Here is a 12,145-nt window from a genome sequence, read left to right as displayed (position 1 = left end):
TAGAAGAAAGCTGCTAACCATGTTTTTTTTCTGCTCATGTTTGTTTTGATGCTGGAGTCCAAGGCGGCAACAAGGTCATTTCACCACCTTTACCAACAAACACACAAATCCACACTCATCACAGATTCCACTGTGGAGGGCGGCTATCTCCATGACAACAAAGGCTATTCATCAGGTCACGAAGGGATGGAAACAAATTGCATTACCTTTGTTAAAACTCTGCCACCAATTAATTGGCCATCGCTGCCAAGTTTGAAAAACACCCACCACATCATCAGTAAGCAGAGAAGAACAGAAAGAGCAAAGGTTTAACATTTCCTTTCACTCGCTGTGTGTGTGTGTGTGTGTGTTTGAGTGAAATTTTGAGTGTTTATCTGTGTATGTGTGTCTTGGCAGAACGAGGAGAGCTAATTAATGTGAGAGGTTACACAGGGATTTCTGCATTGAACAAAAGACATTGATTGCGGTGATTGCTGTAATCAAGGATCTCTCTGACATACCTCAGAGTAAAGCAACACAAACACAGTGAAAGTAAAAACACAGGGAGAGGAAGGCAGGTCCTCAGCGGGGGAAAAAAAGGAAGGAAAGTAAAAAAGGTATATAAAAAAATCACCCGTCCTCTCAATGGGCACCGGAGCACGCCAGCTAACGATGGAGGCAGTGTAGTCAGCTGCAGAGGAAGTCAGCGTCTCTTGAAAGGCCTGCAGTTAAGCTGCTCAGCTGCCTCCCCTGTCCCAGTAGCCCCGCGGTGTTTAGTGAGAGGCAGATAAAACAAAGGGAAACTTCAAACGGTATGTCCCAAAAATAACAGCTAATAGAACAAGGCTGTGAAATGCCATGGCGATAATTATCCAGGCTGCCTCTCTTGGCTGGAGAGCCAGATCACACACCCTGCACGCAGAATACATTTATTTATAGGCAGCTGAATGCTCCAGCCTCAGTTAGAGTCGTCGCTCTCAAGAGAGCGACTTCAAACGCCTTCGGAGTGTGTGTGTGTCTTTGGGTCTATATGTGTGTGGTATGTTTTAAATGTATGTCTTTGTGTGTGTGTGTGTGTGTGTGTTTGTGTGTGTATGGTGTTTGGCTTGCATGTATCTTATCTGTGTGACACAAAAACAGATACGATTCATCAAGTGGCCATAGCCACAATTTTATTTCACATGTCTCTTTAGAGTACTGGAATGATATTGTCCACACACACTTACATCAAATCCTGTAAAACAGATCAGGGTGAACGTGTGAAAGAAAATCTGATATACAGTACGGCCTCTGTAACCATCTTGATTTATGACCAAAATATTTGTGTATCACAACCTTCATCACATCTTTGTCATGCGCTCCACCGTGTGTGCAGCTGCTGGTGAAGGTGAGCGATGTTCCGGACCTCTCCGCGGGCATCACTTGTTCCTTTGGCAACCTGACAGAGGTGGAGGGCCAGGTCAACGGCAACCAGATACTCTGCGTGTCCCCTGCTGCAAAAGACGTCCCCCTCATCCCCACTGACCAAGGTAGATACAACAAAGACTCACTCACAAGCCGCATTCACCGCACGAAAACAAATCAAATTGCTTCTTTTTTCTTTGCGGTGTACAATGGCTGATCACAGTGATCAAAGAGGATAGTTGGACTGAAACACCACACCATACCACAGCGTCCTCACACAGGCTATTTATTCTCTACCGAGCTGTGCTGTGATGTTTTCATCTACGCACACGCATGCACTCCTTATTGATTTTAACACTTCTCCCGCACACAGGCAGCGTCTACATAACAACCTCCCACTGACAGAGGATCAGTGGTCTGGATGCAGAGTGTGCTACACACGTAACCGAGGCCCATTAGCACTGATGGGGGATCAGATTGAGGTCCCTCAGCTTGTGTCTGAGCTGCAGTCCTCCACATTACCACCTTTGCATTCGGCTAATGAGCGAGGGTCTAACGGGGATGGCAGGAAAATTGTTGGTGCATTAGTGTAACAGCATAACAGAGATTCGTCGAGCTTGTCTGCTGCTTTGTCAACAAACGCATAATGATATTTTGTAGGTTGATGATGCAAAGGACATATTCAACCACTACTGCAGCCAACTTTTTGCTCTGGGAATAAAGACATGAGAATCACCCCCCTGACATTTGTAGATATTGGCTCTGGCATCCATTTATTTGCTAACATATATGTCATTATGGTTTCTAACACCTGTTTGACAATAAATACATTACGAGCATTTGGTAGACACTTTTATCCAGAGTGACTTACATTACATTACCACCCTTCACAGAGGGGGGGGCAATTGAGAGTTTGGTGCCCCTGGCACCTCGGCAGGGGCTCGAACCAGCAACCCCTCCGGTTTCCAAGCGGAAGCTCTACCAACTGAGCCACTGCCTTACATATTGTTAGCTAGCCAAGATGGCTACACGTTGACAAACTCAAACACCCTGAATAATAGATTATGCCCTCCGTGTGGAAATCAGTGTGTGTTTAGGGGGGCTCAGGTGTCCTCCTCCCTATGGGTAAATGACAGGCTTGTTTACCCGGAGCTCTCAGGGGGGCGAGGTGCATCAGGAACTAATATGAATGTTCTCCCCCAGGTTAATGTTAGCTAATTCCGCCTATAAGCCATTTCACTCCTTCCATCTATCACACAGCCTCCCGACCATTCTATCACTTTCTCTCCTGCATTTTGACAGTTTCCCTCATTCCTCTCTCTTTTCTCAATGTCTCTACCCGCTGTCGGCCCCTCAATTTTTTACCCCTCGCTCGTCCCCGCAAGCCATGCAGAGGAGAGGAGGTGGGAGTGGAGAAAGGGAGATACAGAAGCGATATGAAATAAACTCCAGAAGGAAAAAAAAGGGAAAATTGTCTTTTTGAGTGTGGATGAAAACGGACTAGTACCTTCCTCTGCAAGGAAATATAGAATCCAAGAGGGGGACATTTGTGTGGACAGGAACTCCGCACCATTGTGTTTGGCAGATCCCATGAGTCTGATATGCTGCCATAGAAGTCAGCTCTGAGCCTACCCTGCCTGGTAAACAGGCGCGTGTGAAGCACAGCCTGATTCCCAACAGGTGCCGCTGAAAGAACAGGGCACAGAGGGTCATTTAAGCCTCCTACACACTGAATGTCATCTGAAATTCAGCCTGCTCTGCTCATACGCATATATAAACACACACGGCAAACACGAATTTATGGAGTGTATTCTCACAGACAGGGATGAAATGCTTGATAGAGAACAGCCTGCACAAATGAAAAAAAAAATGATATAACTGTTGTATATGACACAACATTTTGGCATATACAGTTGTCAGGGATACCATACACTTCAAGTGCATACCATACATCACAAGTAATGTGATTATTAAACACGGCACTGTTTAACATCTTCTGAACTATTCATCTTCTGTCTTGTGTCTCTTTCAGACTGGTCCGGTGTTGAGCTGAGGCTCAATTCTAAGGAGACCGGTCAAATGCTCATCAGCACCGAGGTCAAGTTTTACAACTGCAGCGTCCACCAACTGTGAGTATCTCTCTTTCTCTCTCTCTCGCTCATTCTCTTTTTGCAGTCATTCACGCACTTTTCATTTAAAACAACAACAACGCTTCGTCCTCTGTGCCCAAAACCACTGAATCATTGCTCTGGGAGTGACTTACTATTTGTCCTTAACCTCAGCTGGCCCATGTTCCCCTAAAATGATCTGATCGCCCACTGCTCCCTGCACGCCACAGCATGAACTTTGTGCCATCGCCCTAATGAAGTCGTCTTCTCAAACACGCTACGCAACACTGCCTAACAGGTCCTCCGGAGGGATTTCATGCCGAGTCTCACACTTATTGAGTGTTCAATTGCACCCCTGGATTGGTGATTTCACTGTCTGGAGGCCTTTTGTGATCCCTCGCTATATTCCCCCATAGCAGATTTTATCCGGGCAAGATCCAAAGGCCCTTTGTTACTAGATGAGAGGAGGACATTTGGGATACGACAACAGATATGCCTACAGGGGTGGAGGAATGGTGAAATGTGCCTCATTCCTCCCTTGGCAATACCATTTTCCCTCCATGCACACGTTGGCCTATAGCTGCATATAGTTGTCTGCTGCTGTCGGCCAAACCCTGTCTGAGCAGTGCAGAAAGCAATTACCAGCCTCCACATCAGTTCACCCGCAGATGACAAACATGTATGCCCACATAGACACGCACGCATGCACACAGAAAAAACAAAGATACGTGCTCTCGGGAAAAGGACATACACTCTTCCTCACACACTCCCTCTGTTTGCCTAGAGGTGCATCAGCCCTATTCTTCTGAATTAGTGTGCCTGCCAAAGATCCCTCCCATGCTTTTGCACTGATTAATATTTCATAATAAGCAAGTATGAATAAGTCAACCTGTTTTCTTGAGGAAGAAAGAAGGAGATAGACCCAAGTAAAGCTGGATTGCAGTCTCTTAACAACTCACCAGTGCAGTATGTCTTTGCTTTGGTAACACATAGCAAGCTTCATATCTTGTAGCCCTCACCTGACTCCTCTCAACTATTCACATCCCTCCGCCTTTCCATTTACTTACCACTCCCTCCAATCATCGGCATGACCAGTATAGCTGCATGGCACATTGCGGATATAAGTGAAGCAGTGCATGTACCCCCGCGGTGACACGTACACACTAACACACGCACACACACACACACACACATTTACATGCACAAAAAAAGCACTCCCACACGAATGTACACACCTAACAGCTGGTAATTACAGCAACACTCCAACAATACAGGGCTAATGGTAATTGCTGGATCAAGCTGTGCCAATGTCTTATTCGTCCTCATTACTCAACGTTCCTACACTCCATCCCTTGCTCTCTCTTTTGCTCCATCTGATTCTGGTTATGAGGGCTAATATGCACTCTCCCGTTCATATGTGACACACAGCGACAATATACGGCAGGGTAAAATATATGCAAGTCCAACCCTGTCCAGTAGCTTTTAGATATTAGGTACTGTGCCAACCACAAGGGCACAACAACAGCAGGTGCCCACTTGGGATCTGAACTCATTTCCTCTGTGCCACTTCCCTCTCTTTGGCAAAGTCCCCCTGCCCCTCCTTGACTGCAGGTTTTTTTTCCCCCAGACTCTTACTTAACGTGTGTGTATGTGTGTGTGTGTGTGTGTGTGTGTGTCCACGCAGGTGTCTGTCATGCGTGAACAGTGCCTTCCGTTGCCACTGGTGCAAGTACCGCAACTTGTGTACCCACGACCCCTCCAGCTGCTCCTTCCAGGAGGGACGAGTCAACGCCTCTGATGTAAGTGTCACAAACACACACGTACACACACGTACACTTCATTTGTGCACAATCCAGCTTGATAGCAGAATTTTCCATTTTTACTCTCCTACACACACTCTCTCTCTTTTGCTCCTGCCTGCACGCAGCTCTCTTTTCCAGCTCGGTGTCAGCCTTGGGGGCATGTGTTCTGAAAGACAGCCGTCTAAAGACTCCTTGTTCTCCGTATTGGCATTTCTCATTCAGTGCTCTTGTTCTATGTAGCCGCAATTGACAATCTATTATGTGTACAGTTATTGAGCTTAGCTTGTCTTAGCAATGACACAGGATCATTATCACCAAATCAATCATGTTCATACATTAGACATGCACATGATGTTTAGGCCTTTGATTTTTCCTTCTGTGCATACGTTAGTTTGCATCTTTGTTTCTGTTCATCCATACCTGGCTTGATGTGTGTTTGTGTGTATGTATGTGTGTACATTTCTGAAAGCTCCCATGGCGAGAGGCCACCAAAACCAAAGCTTGTATGTTTTATGAAGAGACACAGCTGTTTGTTTTAGTAGTTAATCTGAAGGATTTTTACTATTTTTTTGTGTGTGGTGAAAATGTTGCTTTCACGAACAGTAATGGCCTATAAAAAACAGCAGCTTTACCCTTGTAAACCTTTTAGCACTTATTTAATCACTGGAAGTCTCCTAACACTTTGCCAATAGACGTGTTCCACCATTTGTCACTTGATGGGGCAGCGTTATTCACTGATCCAATATCTAAACTACACTTTCCAAACATATAAGTCACATTTAAGTTACATCTTAAGGTGAATTATCTGTACTCAACTTTCTATTCATCAGTCAAGATCGGTGCTTGTTCTGAGGATCAAACCTTTAAGAATACAGTTATTAACCTCCACCAATGAGGTAATGCTTTTAGAGCCTTTTTATTTGTTTGGCTGTCTGTTAATTAACAGACATTTTTAAAAACAGCTAAATGAATTTCAGTAACCATTTGATGGAAGGTTAGGCTGCGGGCCAGGAAAGGACTGATTACTTTCAGGTGCAGATAGAGACACAACAGTATGTGGCTGAGGTTTAGTATAAAGAACTAATTTGGCTCATACATCTTAAATAATGATGTATAGAAGTAAAAGTATTTTTTTTCCTGGATGGCTTGGTTTAAGGTGAATCAGTATAGGTCACATCTATGTCTGCCTCCTTTTTAAAATTTCTGTCATGTACTTTCTGCTCTCTTGGGTTAAATTTCACCCGATGCTCAATTTTCCGTTACTAATTACTAACTAAAATGAAGGAGGAATTTTTTTATGGCAGTTGGACTTTTGAGCAGTTAGTTTTAGCAGTTGAAATTTCACTTTTGAGTCATATGCCTATTATTTCCAGACCGTGATAGAGAGATATTATGTAAAATTGTGATCACCACCCCTATACCACAAATAAGATGAATATAATACATCAATACATCTGAAAATATACTGTGTATGCTTTATCAAAATGAGTAGTGAGTCAGTGCAGCCTTTCTCCTTTGTTTTATTGCCACTAACTTGTGCCCCTTGGCCTGTGTTTGTTTCCTCCAGGACTGTCCCCAGCTGGTGCGCTCTGGGGAGATTCTGATCCCAGCGGGGGAGGTGAAACCCATCACGCTGAAAGCCAAGAACCTCCCCCAGCCCCAGTCCGGCCAACGAGGCTACGAGTGCGTCCTCCACATCCAAGGGGTCAGCCACAGAGTCACTGCCCTCCGCTTCAACAGCTCCAGCGTGCAGTGCCAGAACAGCTCTGTAAGTTGGGTGGTGCTGGATTGTGTGAATGGTGATGTGTAATTTCTGCCCATTTGTGTGTGTATCTTCCTTCTATGTAGACAAAACTAGTGCCACACGCCCCTTACTTGGGGATTTTTGTGTGTGTTTGTATATCTGCAGTATGTGTGTCATTAAGTCAGTGGAGACGCAGTAGATGCAGTCTTGGTAATTACACACACAAGAATACTGCAGCAAGGTTCTGCCCTCTAGCGAAGCACACACTGGCTTTCTGCCTATATTCCCTGCGGATCTACACGTATTCACATTTTACCTTCTGTCTTACCCTCTCCGCTTCGCTCGTTCTCCGTCGCCCATACACACATTTCGCACAACGAAAGCCCCCAATTGAGGGCATAGGAGGTAGCTGAGCACATCTCTAACGGTCAGAGAGAGGGGAAGCTCATGGCCTCTCACTTTCCGAGCTCTCTGATGAAGAGATGATGTAACTTTGGGGTAACACAGGAAAGGGGTGGGAGCAGGGGCTCACCGGATTCAAATTCCCAAACCTTGCAGCGAAATCTTGTTCTTATTTTGTCTCTTTTCCCATCTCTCTCTCTCTCTGTCTCTCTCTCTCTCTCCCTGTTTCCACATCCTTGGGCTCCAGTATCTGTACGAGGGTATGAAAATCAGTGAGCTGCCAGTTGATTTCTCAGTGGTATGGAACGGCAACTTCATTATTGATAACCCGGAGAATATTCAAGGTAAGAACAGACGCTACTGTCAACATGTACTGGCAAACGGGATAAAAATGGGAAAGTCTAATGTTCTAAATCATTCCTTCCCCCTCTCTCTCTCTCTCCCTTTCTCTCCTTCTCTCCCTCTCTCTCTCTCTCTCTCTCTCTATCTCTCTCTGTCTCTCTTCCTCTCTCTCACGCTCTATCTATCTCTTGGTAGAGTTCAAAACAGTGTGTGTAGTGTGTATATATAAATTTCAGATTTGAAAATCTGAGGAGTATCTTAAAGCGTTTTGTTTGAGGTAGACAGAGAGATAGCTTGTGGCAATATTTCCCTTCTAGCACACCTGCTGTCTGTTTGCCTAAAAGAGGAAAAACTCTGGATACTTGGTTGATTTATTATGTATTCCCACTGCTCTCCGTACCTCACAGTGCACCTTTACAAGTGTGCGGCCCAGCGGGACAGCTGTGGTATGTGTCTGAAGGCACAGAGGAAGTTCCAGTGTGGCTGGTGCAGTGGAGAGGGAAGGTGCACACTGCGCCACCACTGCCCTCCCATCAACCCTTACACCACCCGCTGGCTGGATCTGTCCAGCAAGAATGTCAAGTGCACCAACCCACGCATCACCGAGGTCAGTATGATATCCTCTGTGTCCTTCTGGCCATCCCACTCACATCGAGCTCGAATCGATGTGTAATAATCAGTTACCACATTCTGGCATCTTAGCCACGTTCTTCACAGAATGTTAGAGGTTTGTGAGACTCCCTGCTGGGTTCAGGGAGACTTTACTTTCACTTCTGAGCCAAAGCCCAGCAATGCCAGATTATGTTCAGTTGCAACATGCTCCAAAACACAGTACGTATTGTACATATATTTGGTGTTTAACTGCAGGGGTCTTTGGAATTCATTGTTTCCCCTCCACATTGAATAGGGGATTTGCTTTGAGAGGCATGGTATGAGAACCAGCCGATGCTACCCTGCTCCCTAGGGTGCTGGCCCCACCTAATGCCTGCAGATCGGTAGATGCTCTCTCTCTCCCTCCCTCTCTCTCTCTCCTTACATCTCTGGTTGTGTGTGAATATGATTATGTGTGCACACATATGTTTGATGTGTGTGTTTACTCTTTCATGTAAGGATTTTGCTCACCTTCAGGACTTATGTGAGGGTGTGGGCTTTCACACACACATCCAGGCACACAAGTATCGTGTGCCTAGATGTGTCTCTTTGACATCTGCCTTCTCTTTGTGTCTGAGTACAAATGCACACATGCCTGCCCATAGATTTTAATGTGTTTTGTCTCCTCACAAGGTTATTCCTCCCTTTTGAAACTAACTTTTGCACCAATAGATTTTTTAAAAGTGAGTTATATTTAAAAAAAAGGAAAAAGTCACATTGAATAAGCATCACTCCACAGTCAAGTTAGCGGCCAGCCAATTGTGTGTATTCACAGATATAGAAGAGGCACAAAATGGATTTTGTGTGTAAGTTCAAGTTTTTCATTATCATTGTCTGAACCCTCCATTACAATGACTTGCCCAATGGCTGTTTCTTCTCCACCACGGAGGCACAGGGGTCTTGACCCGGATGTGTTTATTTGTTTCCCATAAGCGGGCCCTTGCTTGCTTAGGCAATATTTTCATCCAGGCTGTTGGATTTGCTGTCACAGGGGAGTCAGGCCAGGACATACTATTTAATTAGGCTTGGTAACGCACCAGTGCATTGTGGTTAACCTGCTAGACCCCCTCTACCTCCACACTGATTCATTTGGCTTCTCGTTCCAACGCCGCATACTCACATTTAACTCCAGCCAATTAAAAAGTGAAGTTAAAGACTTGGTTAATTGATTTGCTATACTGAAACCAGATAAGCTAGGAAATGAGTGGCGGGGATGAAGATAAAGGCAACCTCTTCCTCGTGATTCCGCCTCGCCATCCTTCTCCCTATCTGTCTGTCTGTCGACTGTCTCTCTATCTTCTTACCCGCGCTCTTCCTCTTCCTCTGTGTATTCCTATCTCTGAGTGTTCTTGTTAAATTAAGTTATGCTCTTGTGTAACTCCATTACGCTTGCAGCTTGTCAGTTCCAACCGTGAAATACTGTGAGGCGTAAGTTATTATTAATGTGATGTTACTGCATTTTATGTCACTTTATGTTACGTTATGTTATGTTATGTTATGTTATGTTATGTTATGTTATCGTAGAATAAATGATATTATATTTGTCATAGATTTTTTGAATGAGACTAGGAGATTATGCAAATGTTGAGCGGGGTGAATTTAGGCAGCAGAGAGAATAAAGGACACAGCGGAGAACTGAACCATGAAAGGGAGGGAAAGTAGGTCTGTGGGGTGCCAGAATCCAACTAGTTACATCTGTATTTTGCAAAAACCAACTCTGCTTTAATCAAGACCTTAAATTCACACAATCACGTCTCACTTACAACAATATTCCTGCTCCTCATTGCCATTGAGGTCGATGATCATCTGCGCCGTGCCCTACCCCCTACATCTTCCAGTGATTGCTTTGAAAAGCAGACGCCCCCCTTGTGGGCAGAATTTATTAATAAATTTGGTTTTGATTGTATGCACCAAAGCCCCCGTCATGAGCTGATTTGTATACATACTAGCACATTAGTAGATATGCCTACCACGAGATAGTCCTTTTGAATAATTAATGTTTCTTCGTATTAAGTGCCACGGTGCCTCCCACTATGGGCCATTAATATTGAAGAGATGTAAGTCGTTCCTAACAGCAGAGGGAACCACATCAAACAAAGCTGGGAGTTGGAAAAATCTTCTTAAAAAGGCTTTGGCTACAGCCTCTTTTATAGACTTATAGAGTTATCTCAGGCCCCCGGTGACAGTGAACATAAACTTCTTCTCCTTCATATTGTTGCTATTTGGTTGATGAGCCTGTCAATCAATATCATAGTGCTGCTGAACTCTCCTCGCCACTGTAAAACTCAACGCCCTGACTGCATGTCTGCTACCTCTGATTTATGAACAACCAAGGGAAGAGCAAAATGATGACTAATCAAGGGAGTTCTCAAGCAGAAAAACAGACAAATCAAAGCACATGTGCGGAGGAAAATCCACTCATTGGCAATGCCGTGGGTCTGAATCTTTTCATATTTTGGTTCTCGTCCTTCCTTTTTATATGCCAAAAATTCTTTTCATCCTGACTTTTATCCCTTGGCTGGCTATGAGACGTTTAAGACCCCATAAAGAATTTAGGATGTAGTCCATTCGGGGAACAACTGATCAGTGGGGTTTTATCAAGCCTATTAAATGCTGCTCACAATTAAATATGACATGCTTGAATTAGTCTGAGCGCAGACCAAAGACAGAGAGATTAGCTGCAAGCTCTTAAATTGCATCTTGGACTATTAAATTTCAAAAGCAACATATCCAGCAGTGGAAAATACTTCTGCTGTACTTTATGGAACTGTAATTCCCGAAAAAACTCTTCAGACCTTCCGATTGCATCCATTGTGCATGTCAAAGGTGATTAATAAAAACTGAATTGTGCAGCTGATATTGTATATCTTAACTGCAAAATGGCTGATTGACCATTACTACCTTTGCTGTCGCGTCTCCGTATGTCTGTGTGGATGGTCAGCCGGTTTCATAGCCTGAAGGGATCCTGGGCACTGTACTGCTCTTCACTGTGAGTCTAGCAATGGCTGCATCAGCACAAGCATTACTTCAGTTAAATAAGTCAACACCATACTGGCATGTATCCCCAGGCTGTCAGCTGTTTCCTCGTCTCTCTTTGTTGTCTGATTCTCCCACTGAGAGCCACTCTCTATTTCTGATTTTCTGTAAGTTTCTTATAATCTCAACTGTGTTCGGTCTTGTGGTGTGGAGGTGGAGGTGGAGGTGGAGGTGGGAAGTAGCTGATGCTCTGGTTTCCAAAGCCAGAGATACTGCTGAAAGGAGAGAAAGCAGATCCACATTAGATGACTGGTTGTTTGCCGGGAATTACCATCTATTGACAGTCTGACAATGCAAGACAGACAGCGGCGCTGTTCCTAAAAGGATTACACAGAGAGCACAGCGCACCAGCACTGGGTGGTAATGGGGTGGTGGGAAGGGCAGTGGAGTGTGCATGCAGATTGTCTCTTCCTCTTCAGATTCCCCCTCAAAGTCTGAAGTTGCATGATAGGACAAATACACATGCTGGTGTTTAGAGAGGAAGATGTATTACATAGCCTGAGGGAGACGAAATGATGAAAGACAAGAAAACAAAAGAGGGGGGAAGTACGCAAAGTAGATGATGAGGTGAAATATCAGAAACAATAAGACAGAAGAATGTAAGACCAGCTCCTGACTGAATAGACAAGAAACAGTTTCCCCCTGATTTGCAAAGGGGTCATAGGGGTCAAATAAAC

The 12,145-nt window shown here is 44.6% G+C and overlaps 1 protein-coding gene across 1 annotated transcript in view; it reads left to right on the top strand.

Annotated features, from left to right (window-relative positions):
• The window catches only part of plxna2 (plexin A2), a 146,334-nt gene that overhangs the window by 91,997 nt on the left and 42,192 nt on the right, over window positions 1–12,145 (top strand). The window contains exons 7-12 of the mRNA XM_076166804.1: window positions 1,355–1,508; window positions 3,416–3,512; window positions 5,176–5,290; window positions 6,861–7,061; window positions 7,687–7,783; window positions 8,189–8,388. Of these exons, the coding sequence (XP_076022919.1) occupies window positions 1,355–1,508; window positions 3,416–3,512; window positions 5,176–5,290; window positions 6,861–7,061; window positions 7,687–7,783; window positions 8,189–8,388 (864 nt within the window). The remainder of the gene's footprint in view (window positions 1–1,354; window positions 1,509–3,415; window positions 3,513–5,175; window positions 5,291–6,860; window positions 7,062–7,686; window positions 7,784–8,188; window positions 8,389–12,145) is intronic.

This window comes from Genypterus blacodes, unplaced genomic scaffold (assembly GCF_046128005.1).
Source record: "Genypterus blacodes isolate CSIRO-AG114 ecotype Tasmania unplaced genomic scaffold, CSIRO-AGI_Gbla_v1 ptg000156l_1, whole genome shotgun sequence".
Classification (NCBI taxonomy): domain Eukaryota; kingdom Metazoa; phylum Chordata; class Actinopteri; order Ophidiiformes; family Ophidiidae; genus Genypterus; species Genypterus blacodes.
Note: the sequence above shows the minus strand (reverse complement) of the source record. Positions and strands in the feature narration are given on the sequence as shown.